At 36.4% G+C, this 27,141-nt stretch overlaps 1 protein-coding gene across 1 annotated transcript in view; it reads left to right on the forward strand.

Annotated features, from left to right (window-relative positions):
* The first annotated feature begins 675 nt into the window (after positions 1-675).
* The window catches only part of abcc3 (ATP-binding cassette, sub-family C (CFTR/MRP), member 3), a 57,617-nt gene continuing 31,151 nt past the window's right edge, over positions 676-27,141 (forward strand). The window contains exons 1-7 of the mRNA XM_016286128.1: positions 676-963; positions 22,430-22,606; positions 22,688-22,813; positions 23,489-23,617; positions 25,333-25,458; positions 25,658-25,719; positions 26,537-26,668. Of these exons, the coding sequence (XP_016141614.1) occupies positions 931-963; positions 22,430-22,606; positions 22,688-22,813; positions 23,489-23,617; positions 25,333-25,458; positions 25,658-25,719; positions 26,537-26,668 (785 nt within the window). The 5' untranslated portion in view covers positions 676-930. The remainder of the gene's footprint in view (positions 964-22,429; positions 22,607-22,687; positions 22,814-23,488; positions 23,618-25,332; positions 25,459-25,657; positions 25,720-26,536; positions 26,669-27,141) is intronic.

Raw genomic sequence — 27,141 nt, forward strand, 5'->3', positions numbered from 1 at the left:
TACTTAAGTATACTAAATAAAATAAACTTGAAGTATACTACTTTTTGGTAAGGGAACTTATCGGGAATGTTAGGAAAACGTTCTTAGAACCTATTTTTGCTAGCTGGGAATCTTCTAGGGACAAAATTGCCAAGTAAACAGGAGGGAAGACTATTATTATGGATGCCTTTAAGGAAATTGTTAGTTTTTATTTTATTTAAGCATTTAAGATGTTAAGCTACTGTTATAAAAGCTTGTTTATTTTACTAGATAGCTGGACGTAGAACATCCTCAGAACTTTGTCTGACACGTCTTGCAAGATTCTCTCAATAACAAACTCTTCCAGGAACATTAACAGACCGTTCCTAAACCTTTGCACAAAGCGTTAGCATATTTATACATTATTCATGCAATGCTTTCCTGAAACAGTTGGTCGAACTTTTTGCAAACGTTTATATTTGCTAGTTTCAGAAAGCAAAGTAACAGTTCCCATAATGATCCCATAATCATATCTTAAAGGGAACGTTGCCAAAATATATTTTGGGGACGAAACTCCCAACATGTTAGGTAACTAGGAGGAAAAACTTGCTGCATTTTTTGCATGAAAAATGCTAACAAATATGGATACGCCTCACAGATCTACGCACAAAGTGGGCGGGGCTCTCGTGCCATGACAACCTCAGAGTGACAGTCTACTCTGAACCAAACCAAGCCAAGCCAAGGGGGTAAGAGAGTACAGTTTCGGACGTCACAACGCGCTCCCCGGGGGAGGAGGGTTAGGAACCGGCCGCACAACTAATAACAGATTATCGGCTGTCCGTCGATGCAGTGTGTTTCGTCTATGTGCGCGCGTATGAGCGTGTGTTTGAGTTGCGTGCAAGAACAAAAGCGCAGCAAAGAAAAGCAGCCACATCCTCCTGTCGGCTAAAGGAAGAGCTCCGTTGAATAGTGATGAAGCACTTATGCGGCAATCTGACATTCTGGGTAAGTTCTCATCAACTCTCGCATGGTAGAAACGTGTTTAGTAGTAAAATGTGTTTAGCAGCTTGTGAATGCATATGAAGCTTCCTTGACACTCATTAAACTAACGTTACATCAGCCGAGAGAGCCGCTGGAGTTACGCGGTGTAACAATCAATGCGTAACGCTGTTGTTACATTTATAAAGATCTGATCTTAACTCATTTTACTGTGGCTTAGTATTAGAAGTAACAGTCGTTCAAACAAAATTACAAATCTGCTGATGTTCCCATTAGGCTAGGTTATGAAAACGTTATTTTGGATTTGGGAATGATTCTCTGAAGTTCAAAACAACGTTGGTAAAAACATTAAGACATTTAATCATTTTGCTAACATGATCGTGAACCACTGAGAAAAGTAATAAAAAAATGTATTGTAAATTTATGTAAATAGGAGGGGAAAGTAACTTAGTAACGCTAGTGTACTGGCAAGGTTCTCTCAAAGTTCTTCCAGGAACGTTCAAAGAACGTCTGTTCGAAGTCATTTGATCTTTAATAACGTTCTCAAAACGTTAGTACGTTACATTATTCATACATCATTCATGGAATGTTTTCCTGAAACATTTTAGTTGGACCTTAGTCTAAGGTTTTTAAACATTTCATAAACATTAAAGAGATAGTTCACCCAAAAATGAAAATTCTGTCATCATTTATTCACCCTCATGTCGTTCCAAACCTGTACGAGTTGCTTTCTTATGTTGAACACAAAAGAAGATATTTGGAAGATTGCTGGTAATCAAACGGTTGGTGGTTGCCATTGACTTCCATAGTAAGAAAAAAAATACTATGGAAGTCAATGGCAACCACCAACTCGTACAGGTTTGGAATGACATGAGGGTGAGTAAATGATGACAGAATTTTCATTTTTGGGTGAACTATCCCTTTAATGTTTTCCCAACATTCACGTAACCAAGAAAAAATGTTTTTAAATGTTCAAAAAGCATGAAATTAGACGAACTTCCAACTGGAATGTTTCAAAAGAATGATGAATGATGTAAATATTGTTTTTGTCATCATGATGAATCATTTTTCGTAACTGAATCATTTGAATGAAGTGGTTCACAGCATTGCTTATGAGTTACAAGACTGAATCGGTTCGGACTGAATTCATTGAACATGTTCGAACAGAGAGAACTTTGAGCGAATCGAGTATTTGAATCACTATCAGGTTGACTCTTGAACAGACAAATTACAGATACAATGTACTGGGATATGCTTTAGAATTGCATCTTATGAACACGTTTGTGAAAAAGATTTGAATGAATAAATAAAGAGTTGAATGAATAGCCTTTTCTTAAAACATGCAAAACCTTTGTGAATGAATTGCGAATGAATTGCAAATGAATACATGCAAATTTAGGTTTAAAATGCTTGAAACTTTGAGTGATGGTTTCAATACATATGAGATTTCAATAAATAGCCTACCTATATTAATAAAAAGTTATTACAAAAAAAAAAAGTTAACATTTTAAAGCCCAAAGTGGGATTCTGGGGACCATGTGATCACAAACAATAGCATGTTTTTCTCCATATGGTCTGACATTTTGCTCACCTCTCGTGTCGGTTTATTCGGGGTGAGGCCGCGTCACAGCTTCTGGAGAGAAATTTCTGTTGTTTACGAGGTTATTGGAGGTAATGGCATCCGTGTGTGTGGCCTAGTTAGCTGGACAGACACAGCTAAGGCTTATTCTCGGGGTCATGAGACTCTCCAAGGGGCCCGTACAGTCAGTCAGCCAGCATTATAGACGATAAACACTATGTAGGTTAAGAAGAAACGCAAAGGGCTGAAACTTTCCTCCGTTCAGAAATGTCAATCACCGAGTCCAGGGTCAAAACAGGATAGGCAAGTACAAAAATAAAGTATGTTTAATGCATGAATAATTTCTTGTAAATGCGTTGCATGTAAAATTATAAACACATTTATAATACATTATAATACTTATCGTTACACCTTTAGAAGGTACAGTTCATTTAAACACATGACAAGCAACCAATTTCACATGTAACAAAAATGATAATGCATTTTAGCTAAGGTTGCAGTTATTAATGAAAATATACAATACATTGTACATAAAAGCTTCAAGTACAGCGTGTAAACATATAAAAAAACAGCATTTTTATCATCTATATCATTTATACACCACAAAATACAAATATATAGAATATTTAGTATAAAAATCCATTATGTTTTATGTCTAGCTGATCTATTGAATTATCATCATCATCATGTCTTAAAGGCTAAGCGCTAAAAGCATGTCTAAAAGCGCTTTAGAAAACTGATTCGGGCCGAATAGCAAAACAAACTTGTAACCAATCAGCAGTAAGGGGCGTGTCTACTCGTGATGTGGAGGAGAGAGCGTTCAGTGCACAGGACGGACGTTAGCCGAGCCGAGCGACAGAAAGATAGAGATGGCGGTGTTTGTTTTGGTGATTTCAAATGTCAACATTGGCTACCAGAAATCACTTACCCCACCTTTAAGAATCAGTTTCCAGTGGCTAAAACGATCTGGACAGACAGAGGAAGCTTGAGGCTTGTGTTGTGAAATTATTCTGCATTAACTGTAACACAACAGAATACGTCAAAAAATATTCTCAGTTCTGTAACTTCGGTTTAATATTCTAATTAAATCAAATTGAATTTCCAGGTTTTATTTTGTAGGTTTAAATCCCAATATTTAATTGTGAGATCTTGAAATCTACAGGAATATTTAATGCAATTGTAGACTAATCGTTCTAATTTTGCTGTTTTTATTTGATAAAACTCTGTTGTTTTTAGATAAGGGAGAATTTTTGGTCTCATTATATCATAGATTTAATCACTCTATTGTTCCTATTAACCTATTGATTTGAGTGCACTGATACTACTGTCACCATCTAAAGTCTGTATTAAATGCTGTAATTAAATACTGCATTACTCCGCTTCCTCAGCAGTTTCATAATTTTTTTAAGCATGTTTTTTAGCTGTTCTTGTGAATCCTGTACGGCAGTGGTTTTAGACTATGGCTAGTCTTACTGTATAGACTGAGGCGCTGCTGTCTGGCTGCATTCAGCTAATTTCATTGTGCTCACTCAGATTTAGATTAGTTTTGCTCAGAAGCCGCGGCTCACGTAAGGTAACGGCATACTCTCGCTGAATGTGTGTCAGCGGCTCCTCGTTGAATCTCATTGATGCGACTCTTTTGCATGAGACATGCACTGAAACACATTGCTCTCCCGCTCCATTTTCATCCTGCTTGCTCTACATTCTGTGTTGCGCGTATGGATCGTGTCCTCAGATGTCCTTGAACGTCTTCTTCATTCATTGCAGCAGCCATGCTCTGTTTATATGAAGGACCGCAAAACCACTATAGACAAACGTATGCTATTATCATGAAAGCTGCTATTTTATAGCAGAGATCATTGTTGCAATGCGGGGAAATGTTTCCAAGATGTAAACTGGAAGTGTCAGTATCTGAAATCGAATAAAAAACTGTGCATTTCTCCATAATAAACAAGAAACTACAGCATGATGGGAATCAATTACAGTCAATCAGGAGATATTTTAGGGGATGGAATTTTGGGACAGTCGGATTTAGCAGTTGCTGATCATTATTTTATATATCAAAGATATTTTAGATATTTACTGTAATATAAATTAAAAAAAATATACTGTATAAAATATTTTTATTTTTACATTTTTTGATTTAAAATCATTATTGATAACATTTTTATTGCATTTTATATAAAGATCTCTTTATATGGATATTAAAATTCTATTAAAAACACTAACAAATGAAATCAGTGAATTTAGTCATCGTAACATGTACAGTATGTATTAAAAAATGAATATTCATTATGAGACTTTCAAATTTTTATTTAGCTATAGTAAATTATTAGTATTTTTTAATTTGTAAGTGAGCGTTGGATGACAGCAAATGTGATTCACATGTAAAAACAAAAGAAATGAGCATTCAAAATTAAATATCTAATATTGAGTGACTGATAACTGATATGATACAAGTATATTATGTATTCCTAGTCTCATACTATCAGCCTATCTATTACTGTAAATTGTTCCAGTATAATTTTGTCAATAAACCGATGCCGCTTACTCAGATAAAATGTTACCCAGCTTTGTAACTTTGAAATGTTACTATTTCATTGTATCATATACAGTATCACTTAAAGCATTGATTTCATATTTCATATTTAGGTGAAATCCCTCTCAGTGCTAAAACAATGGCTGAGTTACTCGAGAAGAGCAATGAACTGAACTGAGATCAGTGGGAATTACTTGTAGCATGTTGCTGTCCCAATTTCAAATGAGCACAAAGTTGTTAATCTATCAAGGATTACCTCCGAATCGTTAATACTGAATGTTACTATAATGAGAGCTAAAGCAATTACTGGCATGTGTGAAATGTCAGGTAAGGTAACTCATTCCAGGGCATAACACGTTTCTTAGCCGGATGGGCACGGTCTGTTCTGTTTCAAATCTCTCACCTCTTTTGACCCATGTTTTCACCGGAAATTCTTAGGCTACATTGGCGACCTACTGGATTTTGCCTGGATTGTCTCATGACTGGCATCGAATTTGTCGGTTTTGGCCCTGAATATATTTAATGTCTGCTTGAATTAATCCCTATTAGCACTACGGTCAATTCAGGCAAACACCTAAATAATGCCACTGAGCAGGTGCCTTTGCTTTTAGGGGTATTAATAAATGTTTTCTGCAATTAAAAAATTAGTCCATCCAAGATGTGAAGATTTCTTCATCAGATTTGGAGAAATGTAGCATTGCATCACTTGCGCATCAATGGATGCTCTGCAGTAAATGGGTGCTGTCAGAATGAGAGTCCAAACAGCTGATAAAAACATCACAATAATCCACAAGTAATCCACAGCACTCCAGTCCATCATTTAACATCTTGTGAAGCCAAAAGCTGCGTGTTTGGAAAAAACAAATCCATCATTGAGACTAGGGATGTTCATTTTAACCGTTAACCAACCGTAAGAATTTTTGACCGATTAATACAATCAGTTAAACCAGGGGTGTCCAAACTCGGTCCTGGAGGGCCGGTGTCCTGCAGAGTTTAGCTAACAGTTAAACGGTTTAAAAAGTCATTATCAATGTTTTTTCAGTAATTTATCAAAATATTTAAAATGTTTGCTGCATGGTTAAAATACGCTACGCGTATATAAAACAATTTGTTTTTTAGAAAACTTTAATTATTTCAGAAATATATTTACAAACATTGTAATAAACACTGTAAACATAGCTAGGCTATTTTAGTTCCCCTCACTCCGCAACAAATCCTTTCAATTAACAGTATTTAGAAAAGAATAAGAATTAAAAATATAAGAAGCTATAGCTATATAAACGACAAGCCAAAACGAATTAATTTAGGCTCAAACGAAACTGAAACCAACGTTGGGTCTCTCTTTTGACACAAAATCAAATATTTCCGTATTCGCGATGTATTTGAATGCCAAAATATTATTTATTATGTTGCCTACTTCACTGGCGTTCCAATATCCACGTAAAACAAAATGTTTTGCATAACATCACGGCTGTACGGTGATAACGCTTAACGGCACAGACTTTACTACATATTTGAACTGAGCAGTGTGTTTTTTTTCCATATTTGACTGACTGTATTTTATTATGATAATGAACAGGCTGCATTGTCAAGGCAGCAATGCTTAACTGTGTGCGTGCATGCAGCGCCGGCGCAATCACTTGAGTTTTTTCCTTCTAACAGTGGAAGCAACTACTCCTTTTAGTCATAAAGATCATCAGAATTGTAAAAGGTTTGCTTTTATTTGTGTACATTCACAATAAAAACAAATCTTTGTGCTTTTGTAAAATAAGCCTACAGAAAAATAGGATGCCGCTTTCTGCCGTCTTGGTTTCCTTTCGCGCAACACAAAAATGAACCGAAACTCTGCATACTAGTTTCTTTCGTTTTCTTAATTTATTATTTAAGTAAAAATATATTTCTCGTATAGGCCTATTTATTATTATTATATTATTATATTAATATATTATTATATTATTTATAGCCTATAGATATATATATAGCCTAGCTTTATGATGTTTTTCTCCGCTCGCAGGTGCGTGATGTGACATGAAGACCATGTGAATCCTCATGTTCTGTTGTTTGCTGCTTTTTGCGCATGTAAAATTAATCCCCGGTAAACAAATGTTAGTATTTTTAATGGTTCACAGACACTTATCCTTTCTAATTTAATTCAATTCTAATTTAAAATAATCTTGTCGGTTAACGGTTAATAATCGGTTAACGAGTGTCGGTTGTCGATTAGGAAAAATAACCGAAATGAACATCCCTAATTGAGACGTTTTAAACTAAAATACGAGTCTAAAAACCATAATAACACTTCCTCCAGTGAAAAAGTCATCTGGTCTGAATCAGGAGAGAATCTGCACAGATCAAGCTCCGTTTACAAGCCACAAGAGCTCTAAATAAATATGTGGGTGCATTTTGATGTGAGAGACAACAGGAGATGGACTTTTTCACCGGATGAAGCTAAAAACGTCTTAATGATGGATTTGTTTTTTTCAAACACACAGCTTTTGGCTTCACAAGACATTAACTGATGGACTGGAGTAGTGTGGATTGCTTGTGGATTATCGTGATGTTTTTATCAGCTGTTTGGACTCTCATTCTGACGGCACCCATTCACTGCAGAGCATCCATTGATGCTCAAGTGATGCAATGTTACATCTCTCCAAATCTGATGAAGAAACAAACTCATCTACATATACTATTATTTAAAGTTAATAGCTAACAGTTCTCTGTATTACTGGCAGTTAGTCTCTCTTGGGTGTGTTTTGTTTTGTTACTGTGGAGTGATTCCAGCACCGTAACATTAAAGCTTTCACCTATTACCTTAACTTTTATTAATATTTAATGCATCTTGTATCTTGCATCTAATGTATTAATTTTTGGGTACTTGAGGTGAGCTTAATAGCAAACGCACTTTGTCACTCACAACACAGTGACCTAAAAAAAACACTAACAACAGGTAGCATTACACAATTTCTTCTGTAAAATTTCTTTACAAAACAAGAATGACACTCAACATAGCTGTCTTATTGAGTGTCGTATTATGTTAGGTTTTGAACTTAAGTTGAAAGTGTAAATTGGCCTGTTTTTGCGTTTTTTGTATCTGAGTGAGAAAACAATTCACGTATGTAGTCATTGTATGTACTGTATTTGGTGCCAAAACAATAATAAATGATGTACAGTTCATGCACGCTGCTGTGCTTCACTGTGCAAAGGGTTTTGAAAAAGTGACCAAAGTTTGAGAAACAAGTGCAAGGCCTAGCGATTGTAAAAACTTGCCACAGAACCACATAATTGAGCCAGCAGTGTCTTAATGTTTAGTGCACACGTTCAACTGTCTGAATTCATGACGTGATAGTGATTCTCTGCCTAGGGAACTAGAGAGTGCAATGCAGCATCTGTGCTGATTCATGTGTGCAGCTGCCTGAAACTGACAGCAAAGTAGCTTTGATATTGGTTTCATTTACACAGAACCACGCCTAAACTTATCTCAAACTTTAACAGCATTTCATGGAAGTGTCAGTATCTGAAATCAAGCTAAGTAACATTTGTCTGTCCATACTGGACGTGAAACTGCAGCATGATGTGAAACAGTCACAGTCAATCAGAAGATATTCTATGTTTAATGTTTGATTAAATTCACTAATCAGATTTAGTAGTTCTGATAATTATTTTAGATATTTTATTTAATAAGTATAAAGAACAAGTTTCATTTCAAAATATAATATTAAAATGTATATAAAAATATTTTGTTTTAGATATTAAAATTCTATATTGTCTTAATAAATCACAAAAAATCTGTGAATTTAGGCATCAAAACAGTATGAAAAATTAGTTCACCCAAAAATGAAAATCTGAAAGAAGAAATCGTATACACCTAGGATGCCTCGAGGGTGAGTAAAACACAGGCTAATTTTCATTTTTGGGTGAACTAACCCTTTAACAGCATTCTTCTGTGAGCGCTGGTATTTCCTACAGGAAACGCAAATCTAGTTCAGCGTTACTCTTTCATAGACTTTTTTTTAAGCTTTTCGTGTGCAAATATTATTGAAACCATTCCAGAAAGTCAGAAACATCTAGATTCAGCTCTGAATCATTACAGTCTCTTGACCCAAACTCTTCAGTGCTTACTTTCCAGGGAAGTAAAACTTGATTTAGTAACTCCACATGTAGCAACACGTATAATGGCTTTTGGTTGAGCAAGCAGAACAAGCCGATTCGTTACAAGCTGCATTGCTCTTGCACTGAACAAAAATCAACCATAATTATGGCTTAAAGGTGATTTCCATTTGATGCCCTTAATGATGCACTTTTAACGCATTCGCCAATTATTGGGTTGTTACAAAACCACATATTACCAGATAATGGCCTCGTCCTCTAACAATGGAAACTGGAAAACCAGTGTCTATAAATGAGTCTTCTAGGTTTCGCTTCCTTATTAAAGCCGTGTGAAATCCCCCTCATGCGGGTTTACTCATCATCCACATCAAATGATAACTTGGGAAGGAAATACAGTGCTCCATGCTATGTTTGGAAAGCAAAAGTCAGTGCTGGTGTCACACTTCCTGTTGAAGTCAGCCCAGCAGGCCCACAACGTCATAAGACGTCGGGTGACCAAAATTCAATGTAAATTCAATGTCTACTGTCAATGTTAAATTGATGTCCAATATCCACGTCAGCTGACGTTGATATTTTATTGTTTTTAGGTTGTGTAACCAAAATCCAATGTTAAGTCAACGTCAATTTGACGTAAAATATTGACGGCAACCCGATTTTAATTTTCAACCAAAATTGCAACGTCTGTCTGACGTCATGTCTAACATCAACCTGACGTTACATAGACGTCCAATGCCTGCTGGGCGTGTTTCACTAGTCATTGTCTAAATCTGAAAGCATGTTTAGATTAGTCCGGACCTGATTCCTGAGTGTGTTGGATATGGTACACCTATGGGAGATCTCCATATGCCTGTTTAAACACTGCTTTATTTACACAGCTCACTATGAACAATCGTATCAGTCCAGTTATTTGTGTGAATGTGTTTGTGTGTGTGAATATGAAACTGATGATCCCCTGTGCTGTATTAAAGTAGATCTCAGGCTTTAATTAATCTCTGTGGCTTGATGTCTAATAATACAGTTTAATACGTATTGTCTGATGAATTTTGCAGATGTGTATGGGTTTATGCATCCTCCCGGTCTGATCCGGGTGTGTGACCGTTCGCAGCTGGCAGCATGAAGTTAATTGTTAACCGTGCTTCTTCTCTTAGTGTGGTTTGAAGTTTTTGAAAACACTGCATGGCTTTGTGATATTGCGTCCGCCTTTTTACAGTAAATGAAGAGTGTTTTTTGTGTCAAAGTAATGTGTGATGATCACTGTGTCCTGACGTGGCTTTGCTGGACAGTCTAAACGGGCAGGACAGGCTTTCTAAGAATCGCTCTGAGGATCGGAAATGTGGTGTCTGTCCTGGGGTGACGCCAGCAATTAATCACATGAAAGAGGTCATATTCGGAATCTTCCTAGCATTCGTTCACTCGTTAAGTCCACTTGTAGTTTTAATCAAGGCTTTATGAACCTTATGCAATCATAATTAGGTTTTACATAAAAATTTCTGCTTTCTTTAATAACTTGTATGGCAACTTTGACATCTTTATCTTTTCTGACTGACATATCAATCTCTTCATATTATTGTCCTCTTTTGGAAAGTTCTAGAAACACTGTTGTGATTTTTGTCTTTTGCTGTTGGAGCAAATAAGAACACAAAACACATATTTGTTGTATTTTCCATTCACCACTGCAGAAGTTTATTGACTTCTGAGAATGTGTAAATGTGCAGGGTCAGTATTTCATCTCTGTCCTACTCATATCCTCACGAGTGTTTTCTAGCACACACACAGGCTGATCCTCCGTCCGTCTGTATCACATTACTGCGCTCTGGACTCTCAGTAGGGAGAGTTTGTGTTTGTCAGCCTGTGTTTCAGTAACCGCTGAGACCCTGCAGGACGAGGGCAGCTGCCCTGTGGTCCTATCATACCGGATAGAATGACCAAAAACACACAAAACATAACAAATACGTCCCAACAACAGCACCTGTTTCACTCGACAGCATGGAAAAATAAATGCATGTGAGATATTTGAGATTTGAATGCAAGTGTGTCATTTAATTTTAGACTCTGGCATGATCAAGCATTAAGAATAGAGCTGATTCTGCTTATGCAATAAGGAAAAATCATTATTTGGAATAAAAAAGAATGGAATAGTTTCTGACTGTGCCACTTTTGGCATGAATACACCTTTCAGAGAATGATTCCCCCAGGTTTCGGCAGGTTTTCCCATTAAACCAAGAGACATAATAACGGCGGTAATCTCCAGCAACAAAGAGCAGCTTTGAAGTGCTCCATCAAGAACTTCTGGTCTTATTAGCCTGGAGAGGAACGAGACAACGTCTGAGACCGCTGGGAAATACATCTCGAATGCATTCTTGTGTAATCTAATGCATTTTTATTACAAATTACAACACAATAGGTTGGTCACACAATTTCAGTGTTATTTTAGTGTTTATTAAAGGAACACTCCACTATTTTTAAAAATAGGCTCATTTTCCAACTCCCCTAGAGTTAAACAGTTGAGTTTTACTGTTTTCGGAACTCTGCTGCCGTACCATGGGTGCAGCAGGCGCAATGATATTACGCAGTGCCTGAAAATAGTCCCAGCTAGGTAACTTCCAATTAGCCTATTTTCAGGTGCTGCGTAATATCGTTGCGCCTGCTGCACCCATGGTACGGCAGCAAAGTTCCTTTATTAATACGCCGGAATGAGAGTATAGTTCCTAGCCATATCGGCCTAGAAAATCACAACTTTTAATTTTCCGTTGGTCTTAGTACACGATGTAACTACAGAAGAGTCAAGTTTTAAATAGGAAAAATATCGAAACTCTTTGGTCATTTTTGAGCGAGATGCTAACGGTCTAATCAGATTCAATGATCTATGCTAAGCTACAGCTAAAAGTGCTACCGCCAGACCCGGAGATCGGCTGAATGGATTCGAAAACGGTCAAACTCAACTGTTTAACTCTAGGGGAGTTGGAAAATGAGCCTATTTTCAAAAATAGTGGAGTGTTCCTTTAACAGTTTGAATACTTTTATTTATATTTTACATTTTAGTAATTTTGACATTTTTAATTTTTTTAGTACCATAGTATTATAGTTTTTTTTTAATTATTCATTTTTAAATGTGTCTATATACTTTTTTATATATACAAATTTTCATTTTGGTTTTAGTTATTTTAATTTAGATTAAATGAAAATGAGAAACATTTCCTTGCAACTAGATGAATAACATAAGTTATTTTTAAAAAATATATTTTAATTAATTTCAATGTGTATTTTATTTCAAGTAACAAAAATGGTTTTAGTTTTATGGTTTTAATTTAAGTTTAACCTATAATAATCCTAATATCACAAACATTCGTTGACCGCTAATTAGCTGACAGAAATAAACTTTATTTCTAGGTTTAAATTCAGTTTTAATTTGACTTTTATGTTGCATTTGTTTTAAATCAAGTCTTTATCAGGCTTTGTCCCAAGTAGAAAATTGTGAAGCCCCAAGCCATGAGATTTTTATATTCATATACATTTATATAATAAACTAAATAGTACAAGTTTCTGACTGAAATAGGTCAGTCTTTGAGATTGCGTCTTATTGTAAGAGGGGTAGAGCGGTTCAGAACTGATCTTCCCTCAATAATATATACAAGGATTCCTCACGACTGCTGAATGATTTACTACATTTATCCAAACACACAGATATGAAGCATGTGTGTTCACTGAAACCATTTACTTTCCTTGTCAAGCCAAAATATATCACCTTATATAGCGTTTCTTCCTGACGCGCCTGAGACTGCAGTTTTGGTTACTCTGGATGTTTATCAGTGATGCATTGGTTAGTGAGGTGTTTCCTCTGAGCTCAGATTTAGTGTAAAAACCAGGCAAAGGGTAAAAGCTTTTGTGTTTGGCTCTACGCCGCGTTTTGCACTTTTCTTGCACGTGTCATTGCCATCTCTCACCCCTCCTGTTCCTGTCAACACAGGGCCATTCTGTGGATTGTTAAACGATTTCATGGTGAGGGTGTGTTTGTAGATTTATTAGAACGACAGATAATGTGCCTTTAGTTCACTGTCTTGATTTCTTAGAAAAATAGAAATATAAAAGAAATAAATCTTACTTTGAGATTTAAAGAACTTAAAATTTTACTTGAATTCTAAATTAAAGATTAGAAGTGAAATTAAATGTAAAATGAAACATGATATAGACTTAGATTTTAGTACTTGAATAAAAAATTATGTATATATATGTATATATATATAAAATGTGTTTATTTATTTATTTGACCATAAATTCTTTATCGTCTGTATATATAACTTCATAAAATGTTTCAATGTCTTCTTTTCACAAGTATTATAATAGGAATCTCTGCTTAAAAAGCACTCAGCAATGCATTATTGCCACTATCTTGCATAATGCTTTCTTAAAATAGAATATACACAGCCTTTATATCATATAAACATATAACCTTTATAAGATCTGGCATAGTTAAACAAACATGTGTATGCGTTCATTTGTGAATTGTAATATCCTTGGGCTTTGCCTGCAGCTCTACTGTGAACATAATGCATGTAATGTGATAGGAGTGCCTCCAGAGGTTCAGGAAAGAGCCGAACATGTAAACTCTGAAGGAATGCTCCTCTTCTGGTTCACTAGGTGTGCCTGATCTATTCAAGATAAATAGAGGTGCACAAAGCAAACGCTGACCTTCCTGCAGCCTTGAGGAAGAGAACATGGGCCGTCTGGATCAAAACAGACGGGCTTTAACACTCGTAATCCTTTAAGATAGAAACGCTTCGGCGTTACAAATATGCTCCATATCTGCTCTTCCCTTCTGCAAGCTTTGTGTGAAAGAAAGAAAAATGTTGTGTGTTGTTTATATAATTTAAATGAAACATATGCACCATTTGAGCTACAACACTAAATGCATCACATGTTACAGATTTAGGTTATGAAAACATTGTAGGAACGTTGTTTTGAAATGTTTCTAAAATGTTGAAATGTCCAGTTCCCCTTCTAGGGAACTCCACGCTGCGCCCCCTAGGGGGCACATTGGGGAATGCCGCCAGCATGACCCGTGTCTGAAGCACATGTGAAACAGCGGCAATCCTATTGGTCCACATGGCCCATGACGTCATAGGCGGGGTGCCCGCCTGCCCGGAAGTATAAGATGCACCTGCTGAATACGTCACCAACTTTTGTTGTCTTCATGAGCCGTCTGTTTGAAGTGTGTGTGAGAAACCAAGGCAGGTGAACGCCTCCGTGCCCGAGGTTTCTGTCACTTGAGGACACACATGATCTATGTGTCATGTATCTTGGTCAGGAGCTTGCGTGCTCAGGGCTCAAGGGTGCTGAACGCGCTCATTGTGAGTGTTATCCAATGAGAAGCTCCATTCGCATTTGTCCCTCTTCACGAGAGATGAATGACAAGCGTTTGTGTCTCGCGGTTCGGGTCCCGTTGCTGCCGAGACACGGAGAAGACTCAGATCTCGGAATTCGTGGGTTTAAGATGCTCTTTTTGGGTTATCGGATCCCGCGGATAGTGCTCGAGTTGAGCAGCGCCTTAGGGAATGTGTGCCTCCGTGTTTGGATTCTAACACTCAAGGGCATATTCTGCTTTTGCGTTTGTCTTGGCGAAGCGCACGCGCGTTTAGAGTTACGCGCTCATCGTGATGAGTCACGATGTCTAGGCTCCGCTCGCGTTTGTTCCTCTTCCGGAGGGATGCGGAAACACAGTGTTTGTGTCTCACGACCCGGTTCTGCCGTTGCCGTGGCACAGTTTATCTCACCTCAAGGTCATCACTTTGATCTGCTGCATCCGCACACCATCTCTGTATGGGTTGTCAGATGCCACAGATATTGTTGGGTTGTTATGATGATGAAGTGTGAGCACAGAGTCGTTTCAGCCCTGATCCTGCGAGATCGTGGGCGGGGCTATATTCAGCTCAGCCGTGCCTCTCTAATATGCAAGTTATTGTGTGTGGAGAGCCTCGCTGGGCGTGAATATATTTAAATACTCTGTGGAGAGAGGATTGCGAGCTTTCTCTCCCAGGGTGTTTCAGCACCTAAAGTGGTTATGGGAAATTTCTCTTCCTGAGTTAAGCCGGACCGGTTTAGAAGTGGGCTGCCTCACCAGGCTTCTGGGTAGGTTTAAGTGGGCTGTCCCTCTGAATCCCGCTGAGTGGGTTTGGGCTGAGTACACTGCTCCCCCTCTTCAGGGCTTAAGTGAACAGTCCCTGCTCAGAGTGTGGCTGTCTGCGGATGGTTATGCCCCAGCTCAAGCTTACTTTGCTCTGGAATATGGTGGTCTGAGGACTATGTTCTAGCCTGGCTTCTTAACTAGGTTGGGTTCCCCTTGGCACAAATTCTCTCGGTTAAGCGCTGAAGTCTTTGTCTAGGAATCTGCTATTCAAGGATAGCTGTGTTCCAGCTCAGAGACTGCTCCCATTTTAGGGTTTTTAAATAGTGGTCTCCATGAGCCCCTTGCATGGACTGTGCTGTCTCCCCTTCGGGGTTTTAAGTAGATGGCCCACTTCTGTGGTCTGGTCTATCCTCAGCCTTATCTGAGTGAACTGCTATTCGAGGATAGCTGTGTCCAGCCCTATAGTGTTATGGCCACAGCTTACATCAGGCTTTGATCTCGGACTAATGATGTTTATGTGTTCGCTCTTTAGCGAATCATTTACTGATGGTCCGGATCTCCCTCTTGTGAGCTCCTGGTCAATAACACGGTGCATCGCTAGCTTATTGTGGGACTGACACGGATTTGGGACCTCCTTAGTATAGCCATCTGAGGGTGGTTATAGTCCAGCCATTATTATGGCAGGACGGGCTTACTTGAATACAGCTATCTGAGGCTAGCTGTGTTCTACTGCAGTTGCGGCGAGCCCTCTCCTGGAGTGGTCCCATTTCCTAGAGCCTAGCTATCTGAGGATAGCTATGTGCTAGCTCAATGATTGCTCCCCTGCTTAGGGTTTCAAAAAGAGGTCTCTTGGGCCCTTACCTAGACAGTGCTGTCTCCCCTCTTTGGGTTGTAAATAGACATCCCATTCTTTGTGGTTTGGGTAGTTTCAGTCGGTCCCCCTTCTGGTAGCCCTTCCTAGGTACATATCTATCCGAGGATATCTATGTGCTAGCTCAGTGACTGCTCTCTTTTTTAAGGTTTTTAAGTAGCGGTCTCCTTAAGCCCTTGCCTAGACAGTGCTATCTCCCCTGCTAGGGTTGTAAGTACATAGCCCGCTCTCTGGGGTCTGGGCAGCTCTGCAGGAAGGCTATCTAGATTGTTATTCTGGTCTACGCGCCTCGGCATGGCATGGTTACATATAGGGGGCACATCATGGCATTCCCTAGAAGGGGAATGTCTCAGTTCACGCATGTAACCATGGTTCCCCGAGAGAGAACGAAATGCCCCCTCGCCATGCCTTCGGCCTGCCTGTTTACGTCTCCTTCAGACAACTAAGTTGGTGACGTATTCAGCAGGTGCCCTTGTATACTTCCGGGCCCTCCGCCTATGACGTCATGGGCCATGTGGACCAATAGGATTGGCATTGTTTCACACGTGCTTCAGACACCGGTCATGCTGGCGGCATTCCCCAATGCACCCCCTAGGGGGCACAGCGTCTCGTTCCCTCCCAGGGAACCATGGTTACATGCGTGAACCGAGATGTTCTTTGCACTAAATTTACTTTCACTCAAAATAAAACAATATTTATACTTTATTTTTAATATTCTAAGAAAGTTAACATTTTCAGTTTTCTTGTCGTGATTAGAATGTTATTTAAAGGTTACAAAAACATTTCTTAAATTCTTGTCGCGATTAGAACCTTATTTAAGGGTTACAGAAACGCTTCTCGTAACATTGCACTAAATTTACTTTCACTCAAAATAAAACAATATTTATACTTTATTTTTAATATTCTAAGAACGTTAACATTTTCAGTTTTCTTGTCGTGATTAGAATGTTATTTAAAGGTTACAAAAACATTTCTTAAAATGTTCTGCTAACTTTATTTTCCAAATGTTATAATATTATTTGAACATTTATTTTTAATATTCTACCAGTTTTTGACCAGTGGCCAGTTTTTTTGTCACAATTAGAATTTTATTTAAAGATAACAAATGTTATTTTATATTATTTAAAATATTATTTTTAAAATATAATTTTTTATTCTTAAAATGTTAAAATATAGGTACAATTTTATTATAAAGTTTATTTTAACCCTAAATACAATGTTATTTTAATGTTTATTTTAATATTCTAAGAACATTAAAATGTTTAGTTTTCTTGTCGTGATTAGAATGTTATTTAAATGTTACAAAGATGTTCATCAAGTACAATTAACATCATAAGAACATTTTTAGAATATTGTTCCCAGAATGTTTTCTCTCAATGTCATGAGAATGTATATCAAATATGAATGAAGTTAGAACATTCCATATACATTACTTTAAGAACGTTGTGTCCTAACAGTTATATAACTTTTAAATAACGTTAATTAAAGTTATGAGAACCTTCCCTGTTAGCTCTGGATGCCGAATACAAAAATCTTCTGTTTTGTCAAAAGTCCTCTGTTTTGCATTTTCTTTACGTTGCTGTCTTGAGCTCTTTGCATGTCGTGTTGGTTATGTGGACGTTTACATGTGAACGCAGTACATATATCAGTTGGTGCATCTGGGTTTGCTCTCCTCGACGGTAGACGCCCACACACACACAAACACACACATCAGAGCGATGCTGACAGGCAGAGAGGAACGGCAGCTGTGTTTATCTTACTGAGGGTGCAGGGAAAGCCTGTCTGGTCTCGGCTGAATTTGTTAGTGTACTATCTTTTGATCCAGTCACTTTTTAACATCTTTCATGTTTGCGGACATACTGACATTTATTTTCAAGAAAAAATTGATATGCATATGCAGTTACGTTATGTTCTCTATATCAACCCCAAACATTGCAATACAATTCACATGATATTATTCATATCAATAATAAAAATAAAAAGATAAGAAAATAATATACACTTTAAAAAACTGCACTCTAAAAAATGCTGGGTTGTTTCAACCCAATGTTGGGTCAAATATGGACTAACCCAACTGTTGGGTTAAAAAGCTAATTTAAAAATGTAACCAAAATTTAATCCAACAGTTGGGTTAGTCCATATTTGACCCAACATTGGGTTGAAACAACCCAGCATTTTTTAGAGTGTGGCTTTGAAACTATTTTCATTTAGAAATGGCAAGTGAATTTAATAAATGATTAAATTGAACATTGAATGGAACATGAAATTTTGATGTAGAAAAACTGAAATAGTATTTTTTTTTTTAAATAATCTAAATATTCAGAGACCAGTTCGTAAGACGAAAGATGGAAATAAACATGCGTAAGTTCATAAGATGTAAAACATGTAAACGTGTGCATCAATGTGCTGTGCATTTGCTGTGTTGTTGATAAGTTGATTTTTTCCCCCTGTAAATCTGATTATTTCAGGTTTACACCACCCTTTTCAATCTGATCGACATTTGTTTCTGATGGTTGGTTGAGTTCAGAATGAATCATGAATAGGTCTGCTGTACTGATTGAAGGAAGTCCTTGTGTGGAATAAAACATGTCTAATCTATTATAAACTACTGTGCACTGAGCAGTGTGTATGAAATACATTAACATGACTGAGGGGAGATAGAGAGAGAAACTCATTGTGACCTTATAAGAAATGCATGTCATTTGAAGGCTGTGGCTCAGATAAAAGGGACAGGACAGCTAGAGCCAGCCAAGAACCTGCCGCACAAGGACTTCATCCAAGTTCAGAGAGCATGTGCATGAAAACAGAGCTCTGTGAGCTTCATTAACGGGATCCTTCACCAATGAATAAATGTCTGTCATCATCACATTTTAAAACCAACACAGAAGATTTATCATCCAAGTCCATGCAACTTGTGCTCTATAATTCAGGTCTGCTGAAGCCATTGTGTTGTGTGAGGAACAGACTGAGATTTAAAGTGTTAGTTCACCCAAAATCGAAAAGTCAAAAAACCTCACTAAAATAAAGAGTCTTAGCGATTAACACGAGCAGCTGCTGTACCGTAATAGTGTCTGAAACTCACCAGGGAGCTGCTTGTGTTATTCTGCCGTTCACCTCGAGTTTAAAGACTCAGTACTGACCGAAGTGGAGCAGAAATCACCTTGTGTTGAACAGATTTGTGCATTTGACCTCATAACCTCATAACTAAGGCGGTGCAGTGAGAGGTGTCTTCCCTTCAAACCGCAGCCCGTATCCTGTGAGAGCAACGACATAAACACAGCCTAGTGCTGAGGAACGTTACTTTTAAAAGCAATGCATTACAATATTGTTACTCCTTAAAAAGGTAACTAGTTATGTGCGAGTTGAATTTTGTTACTTTTGCGTGAAGCTGGGCTGGGCTGGGCTGGGCTTGATTGTTTGTTTTTAATGTAAAATGTTCTATTTCTGGCAAATGAAAAAACGCTTACAATGAAATGAATAAGCCTCAGTTGATAAATATCCAATATTAAAGGATACATTTTAAAAATCGACTGAATTAATATGGTACTGATTTATCGTGCACTCCTAAAAGATACATATTCATATTCCTGAGCTACTTTGTAATTTATAACTTTTATCATCATTTTGAAAAAATATTCATATTTCTGTTTACATTTGAGTTCCAATTTAATTTATCATTTTTTTATTGTAATTTTGACAAATATTCATAAATATTGATATTCCTGTTTATGTTATGAGTTCCAATGTTATTACTAAGTTTTACAATAATTTTGAAAACATATTCATACGTATTCTTATTTCTGTTTATATTACCTATGTATGAATATTTTTCAAAATTATGATATAAAATATAAATTCCATTAGAATTCACAATGTAAGCAGAAATATGAATATGTATGACTATTATAATAATTATGATGTAATTTATAATCGTTTTATCATAATAATTATAATATTCATATATATTCCTATTTCTGCCTACATTGGGAATTCTGATTTAATTTATATTTTATATCATAATTTTGAAAAATGTTTATACATATTCATATTTCTGTTATAAGGTAATTTAAAGGTTATTTATATATTTTTTCCCATTGTTGGGGAAAGTTACTTTTAAAAGTAATGTGTTACTCCCTAAAAAATACACTTCCTCGTCTCCATTATCAAGCCTTGCATTATTTTCTCTAGCTGTATTGAATGCTGTGCATTTGGTATCTCGCGCAATGGCTGCCGTTTGGATTTCACTGAGTTTAATCAGGTTTGGTTGTTTAAGTGATCAGGCTAAAGCCGGAACTCGGAGACTCTAGAGCATCATGGTGATTAGAAACGAGAGAAGGGAACACAAATGCACGTCTGAGCTCTCTTTCGCTGCTCTGTTTGTGCTTGATAAGAGAGTACGGCTCTCTGGAGATGTCATTTGCAGCTCTTTTATAGTGACGGTTGCCACACTGGAGTCTCTGTCGTGACTGAGGAATATTGGACGAATGTTGTTTGTCGAAGCCTTATCATGCAAGGTGTTATAAAATATTTTTTTATATAATGTTATAAAATATTTTTATTGTGGTGTATAATTGATTCTTGAGATCTGGGAAAAATTACTTAAAATGATAAGAAAGTCACTAGAGCTTGATATGAAGATGTGATTTGTTATTACCTGATTTTTCAATGTTTTCATAAATATCTGACATAAAATTAACCTGTTGCTTTATTTCAAGACACAGGAATATTTATTTTAAGTAACAATTAACAACAAAACATAACTAAATTGAATCTTCTTAAATACTAGTCAATTTAGACATCACAATTGCATTATAATTAGTGCCTGATTGATATATCGTTTTGCCGATTTTATCAGCTGATATGAGCTTGTCGCAGATATATCGGTATCGGTGAATATGCCGCCGATATGTCACCGATATAAAAAAATTTTTACAGAACATAAAACGCAGATAAAATGCTCCATTGTTTGCTACTGGCGACCTGGATGAAACGCTTTATAACTTAAAGGCACAATATGTCATTTTCGCCGCTAGAGGGCGCATATTCAAAATAAACAAAGAGACAAAGGCGTAGTTTGATGACGCTGTGACTGAGTGTGGAATCATGGGAGTTGTGGTCTTCATCCCCACAGCCGATGCAATCCAACGGGACTCGGGCAGAAATCATGTTCATGGATGAGCTAATGATTTATTAACGTAGTAGTATGAAGCAGGGTGAGGCTGAAAGCCGTCAAAGCGAAACGAGGTCGCTGAACGAGCACGACACATGGCAGCGGAGCTTTTATTATGCCACAGTCGACCGCTTCTGCTCCTTCCGGTCGTGCGTATGTGGGGTAAAGCAGCGCCGTTTTATCATACTAGATACGTTTGAAAGTTCTGTTATAATGCTACTCTGTGCGGTCGTCACCGGCCGATATATTGATATATCTTTTTTTACTCCCTAATATCGGTATCGGCCCCAAAAACCCATATCTGTCAGGCTCTAATTATAGTGTACATCATCAAAAATGGATACTTACTTTTAGATTTTTTGTGTTTTTAAAGATTAGCTTTAAGTGAGAATGGAGGATGGCAAAGGTAATCGAAATGTAAAAATAAGAGAAATGAGCATAAAATATTAAATATCCAACATCAGTTGATAATTGTCCGATATCAAATGATACATTTAAAAAATCTGTAATATCAGCTGAATTAATTATGGTACCGATTTATCATACACTCCTAAAGGATGCATATTCATATTCCTGAGCTACTCCTGTGTAATTTAGATTTTTTAAAAATATATATTCATGTTTCTGCTTATATTGTAAGTTCCAATGTAATTTTTTTTTTATTATAAATTTGAAAAATATTTATAAATATTGATATTTCTGCTTATATTGTGAGTTCTAATGGAATTTATATTTCATCATAAGTAAATATATGCATATTTATTCACTTCATATATTAACTTGAGCTCATAAAGAGACACCATGCTCTACAGGACAGCTCAAATATTATATATTAAATATAAAAATGTATAATAATCTTAATGTTGTTTGTGCATGTTGTGCCTTTTTACAAATTTAATTTTAAATTGTTGTGTGCGTTTTTTTGAGAGCATGATGCTCGCAAGATCATGGGTTTGATTCCCACCAAAATTCCCGTGCATGAACTGATTCAAATCAAATAGACTCCTGTTCTTTGTGCTACACATGATATCATGCAGTAGTTTGGGAACCGTGAATCTGAAATGATGTTGGTGTTCCCTCAGGACTCCAATCTCACGAAGCACACAAACCTGCCGGATCTCCCAGCATGCTTTCAGCTGTCTGTCCTGCCATGGACTCCCTGCATCTTCCTGTGGCTCGCGTCTCCTTTCTATATCCTCTACCTCAAGAGGAACAACAGAGGCTACATCATGATGTCTATATTGAACAGAATCAAAACGGTAGGAGATGTGAACGTCTCTGAGGTTTGCTGGAGTTCTCTGCTATCTCTTTGTAATAATTCATTGTATTTGTGTGTGCAGGTTCTCGGCTTGATATTGTGGATCGTATGCTGGACAGACCTGTTTTCTTCATTTCACGAGATGAGCCAGAATCAGTCTAAACCCCCAATATATTTCGTTACTCCTCTAATAGTTGGCATGACAATGGTAAGTGTGAACAGACGCTGAATATGTCGCTTGTGTGTCAGATCTCTAGTCCAAAAAAGCCTTTCATTCAACAATGGCTCGTTCTCATAACGTCCTCGCATGTCTAACAACAGATCAGCATGAACGTGGAGCACATGATTTGTTTTATGAATCTGTGCAATTCAGGCACTTTTGTTTACTTTCATATAGTGGAGTAGAGAGTGTGGACAATAGTCATGAAAAACTCAATTATAATCGACCCCACTGTTATTTGAGGATAGAGTATCTAGTTTCTTTCTGTTAATATTAATATACATATAAAAACTATAAATATTAATATAAAAAAGATGATAGTTTTAATTAATAATTTGAATTCATTCTTTTGATTTTGGTTACATTTTTAATAATTCTTTGTCTTTGGTAGGCTTTTGTTTTTGAAAAAAATCTATGTGATAAACGAGTCACAAGTGATCTAAAGTTAATCTAAAAGCAGTCCGATTACATTACCTAAAATGTGTAATGTAATGGATTACATTACTAAATACAAGTTTTATCATGTAATTTGGAACATATAAATAGTCTAATAAAATGTATGACACTGTATGTCTCCACTTATATTGTGTGCACTATCCAAAAGTCAGTATATGTGCTCAGAAGGAAGGTGTATCTCCATGTTTTGTCTTTTGTCTCTTCTAGCTGTTAGCCACGTTCCTGATCCAGTATGAGAGGCTGAAGGGAGTGCAGTCGTCCGGTGTGCTATTCATATTTTGGACGATCTCAGTGTTGTGTGCCATCGTGCCTTTCCGCTCCAAAATCGTGTATCAGGTCAGTATGTCCGTTTTAAGCAGATATTCCATTGTGGAGTATTTCATTTCAGTCTAACCATGGAAACTGCTCTGCCAGCAGTAATGTGCGACTCTCTCTCCTTCTGCACTTTTCCCTGCCGTTTTATTCCTCACATGCATCTTTTGACCTACATGTTCAGCTTTCTCTCGGCTCTGAAGGAGTTCAGTTAAGGCCATGACTGTTTTGAGAGAATAGGGCTGCTGTTCTTCCTAAGACCTGCTTCAAGACAGCTTATCTAACTCCCAGAGCAACAAACATATCTCAAGGCTGACGCTGTTTTCCAAGTCAAATAAGTCTGATTCTTGCTCCTGGTTATGACAAATGCCATCTGATTTAGAATTTTGAATAATAAATTATATGCACTTGACAGACGCTTTTATTCAAAGTATATTTATTCACTTCATGCATTCCCTGAGGGACTGAACCAATGAATTGAGATGCCATGCTCTGCAGGAACGCTCAAATATTGTAACTAAAAATATATAATGATATTAGTCATGTTTGTGCATGTTTTGTGCATGATGCATTTTTAAGATATATTAATTTAATAATATATTGTTTGTGCATGTTTTGCATTATGCATTTTCCAGACATATTAATTTAATAATATTAGTGCTGTCAAACGATTAATCGCATCCAAAATAAACGTTTTTGTTTACATAATATATGAGTGTGTGCTGTGTATATTTATTATGTATATATAAATACAAACACATGCATGTATATATTTAAGAAAAATATGTTATGTTTATATATTAAATATATTTATATATAATATAAATGTATATACATGTAAATATTTTCTAAATATATTCTGTATGCTTGTGTATTTATATATACATAATTAATGAACACAGTACACATACATACATATATTATGTAAACAAAACTTTTATTTTGGATGCGATTAATCGCGATTAATCGTTTGACAGCACTAAATAATATTAATATTTTTTGTGCATGTTTTGCATTTTGAGTTTTCAGATATATTTAATACTATTAATGTTGCTTGTGCATGTTGTGCATTAAACATTTTTCAGATATATTCATTGAATACTATTATTATTGTTTATGCATGTTTTCCATTATGTTTTTTTAGATATATTAATTTATTAATTTTAATATTGTTTGTGCGTTTACATTTTTCAGATATATTAATTGAATAATATTAACATGGTTCATGCATGTTTTGCATTCCAAATTTTCAGATAAATTCATTTAATAATATGAATAACGTTTGTGCATGTTGTGCATTTACAGTGTTTAGATATATTTATGAATATTAATATGTGCATTATACATTGTTTCAGATATTTTATCCAATGGTGTTTTGGTCATAAAGATTCATTAGTTAACGAATGTCATTTAAAAAAAAAAAACTTTCCTCTGTAAGCATAATGAGGATATACAGCTAAAAGTTAGCTCTTTGTAGGTCAATTTCCTCAAAACATTGTGACATTATTCAAAACGTCACTCATTGTTTGAGCGTCTCGACCATCCTGACAGACAGCGTGACTGATGGCGTGAGTGTGGGGTGAACAGGCTTGGTCTGACATTGTGAAATCAAATAAGAACTAAATATCATAAAGAGCAGGGTTGGGTGGAATAAGGACACGCTCGGGGCTGAGGGCGCCTGTGATGCGGCGTGTAGAGATGTTACGATTACTTGATAAAGCAGCGTTCTCTGTTTTCAGAATGGGGTCGAAGACAAGCTGAGGTTCACCATGTTCTACATTTACTTCGGCCTCACCCTGATTCAACTCATCCTATCATGCTTCAATGAAAAGCCTCCTCTCTTCTCCAGCGTGGTCACAGATCCTGTAAGTGTGTGTGTGTGTGTGTGTGTGTGTGATCTAGGGCCAGCGGTAACCGTCATGCTTTCAAAATACAAGATTGAATAAAAGAATGATTTAGTGCCACAAACTGTGGATTATGTGGATCTTTGAACATTAGAAAGGTCATGGAAAGGTCAGAACAGCAAACTAAAAAGTGCCTGTGGTGTTTTTATTGGATTTTCAGAATGCTTGTCCAGAAATTACTGCTGGTTTCCTCTCCAAAATGACCTTTTGGTGGTTTACTAGGTGAGTAATATGAAGTAAAATATAATATAATATAAAAGTAACACTAATGGTTTTTAAAAGTTATATAAATGATAGGACAAAACGTTCCTAAAGTAATGTTTATGGAACATTCTTATAGCTTCATTAATATTTGATATACATTCTCATAATGTTGAGAGAAAACATTCTTCGATCAACTCTATGAATCTATGAGTTCGTAGAATATTACAAATAAACATTCAAATACTGTTACATTTGGGGTGAAAATAAAGTTAGTTGAATGTTGTAAGAAACGTTTTTGTAACCTTTAAACGACGTTCTAATCAAGATGAATAAAACTGGATATTTATAACTTTTAAAAAACATTTCACAGCTATGTTTCCGCAACATTTTTATAACCTAAATTTGTTTGGTTTACATTGCTTTTGGGCCGTCAGAAACAAAGGTGTTTCCCCACATGTTTTAGCCCAATTGTACGATGTCTTATTAAATATTGGATTTTAAATGAATGCACGTATTTTCTCAAGCCAAGCCAACGTGTAAGATTTAAAGGGACAGTTAACCAAAAAATTGACATGGTCGCACATCTTTCCCAAACCTCTAGGACTTTCTTTCCTCTCTGAAACATAAAAGAAGACATTTTGAGAAATGTCTAGGTTCTTCAAAATATCTTCTTATTTGTGTTCTGTAGAGGATAGAAAACATGGGGGTGAGTAAATGATGACAGAATGGTGAACTGTCCCTTTAATTGGACATAAACAACAAAAATAAAAGCACTGAAAAATGACTGTCCGATGCCAGTAGAATTCTTAGAGTGATTTTTGTTTGTGTTTTACAGCATGGCGATCAAAGGCTATAAATCCCCACTGGAGAATAAAGATCTCTGGTCGCTGAACAAGCAAGACAGTTCAGAGCTGGTGGTTCCCAATCTGCTTAATGAATGGGAGGTGGAGAAATCCAAAGCACAGAGGTATAAATTCAAACAGAAAATTAAGATTTAAGTCAATTAAAAAGGTTGTGAATGCCATTTCTTGTTTACAGTAAGTAACACTAAGCTCCAAATTCTTTTTTTTCACCCCATGTTAATTTTTCAGTTTCAATTGTGCGATTAATGTGCCCATTTTTGGTGAGTGACCTCGTAAGCATGCTTTTAAACGAGCTAAAAAGTCTTAAATGACCGTAAAGGATATCTGTCAGATCCACGTTATGTGCATTGAGTTTTAAAGAGACAGCGCTGCTTTTAAAGTGAATCCTGCTGCAGTCTGTCATTGATGGAAATCAAAGAACAAAAGAAAATGTATCGTTTAAAAATATAATTTAAATATTTGAAATATCATTTAAATGTGTAGTTTATGGGAAGATTGTATTAAGTTCACTTAAATTAAAAGTTGTTATATTTTTCAAAGCCTATTGAATGTTAAAAATAATGGTCATCAGTTATAC

The sequence above is a fragment of the Sinocyclocheilus grahami genome, unplaced genomic scaffold (genome assembly GCF_001515645.1).
Source record: "Sinocyclocheilus grahami isolate Dianchi unplaced genomic scaffold, SAMN03320097.WGS_v1.1 scaffold206.1, whole genome shotgun sequence".
In the NCBI taxonomy this organism is placed as follows: Eukaryota; Metazoa; Chordata; class Actinopteri; order Cypriniformes; family Cyprinidae; genus Sinocyclocheilus; species Sinocyclocheilus grahami.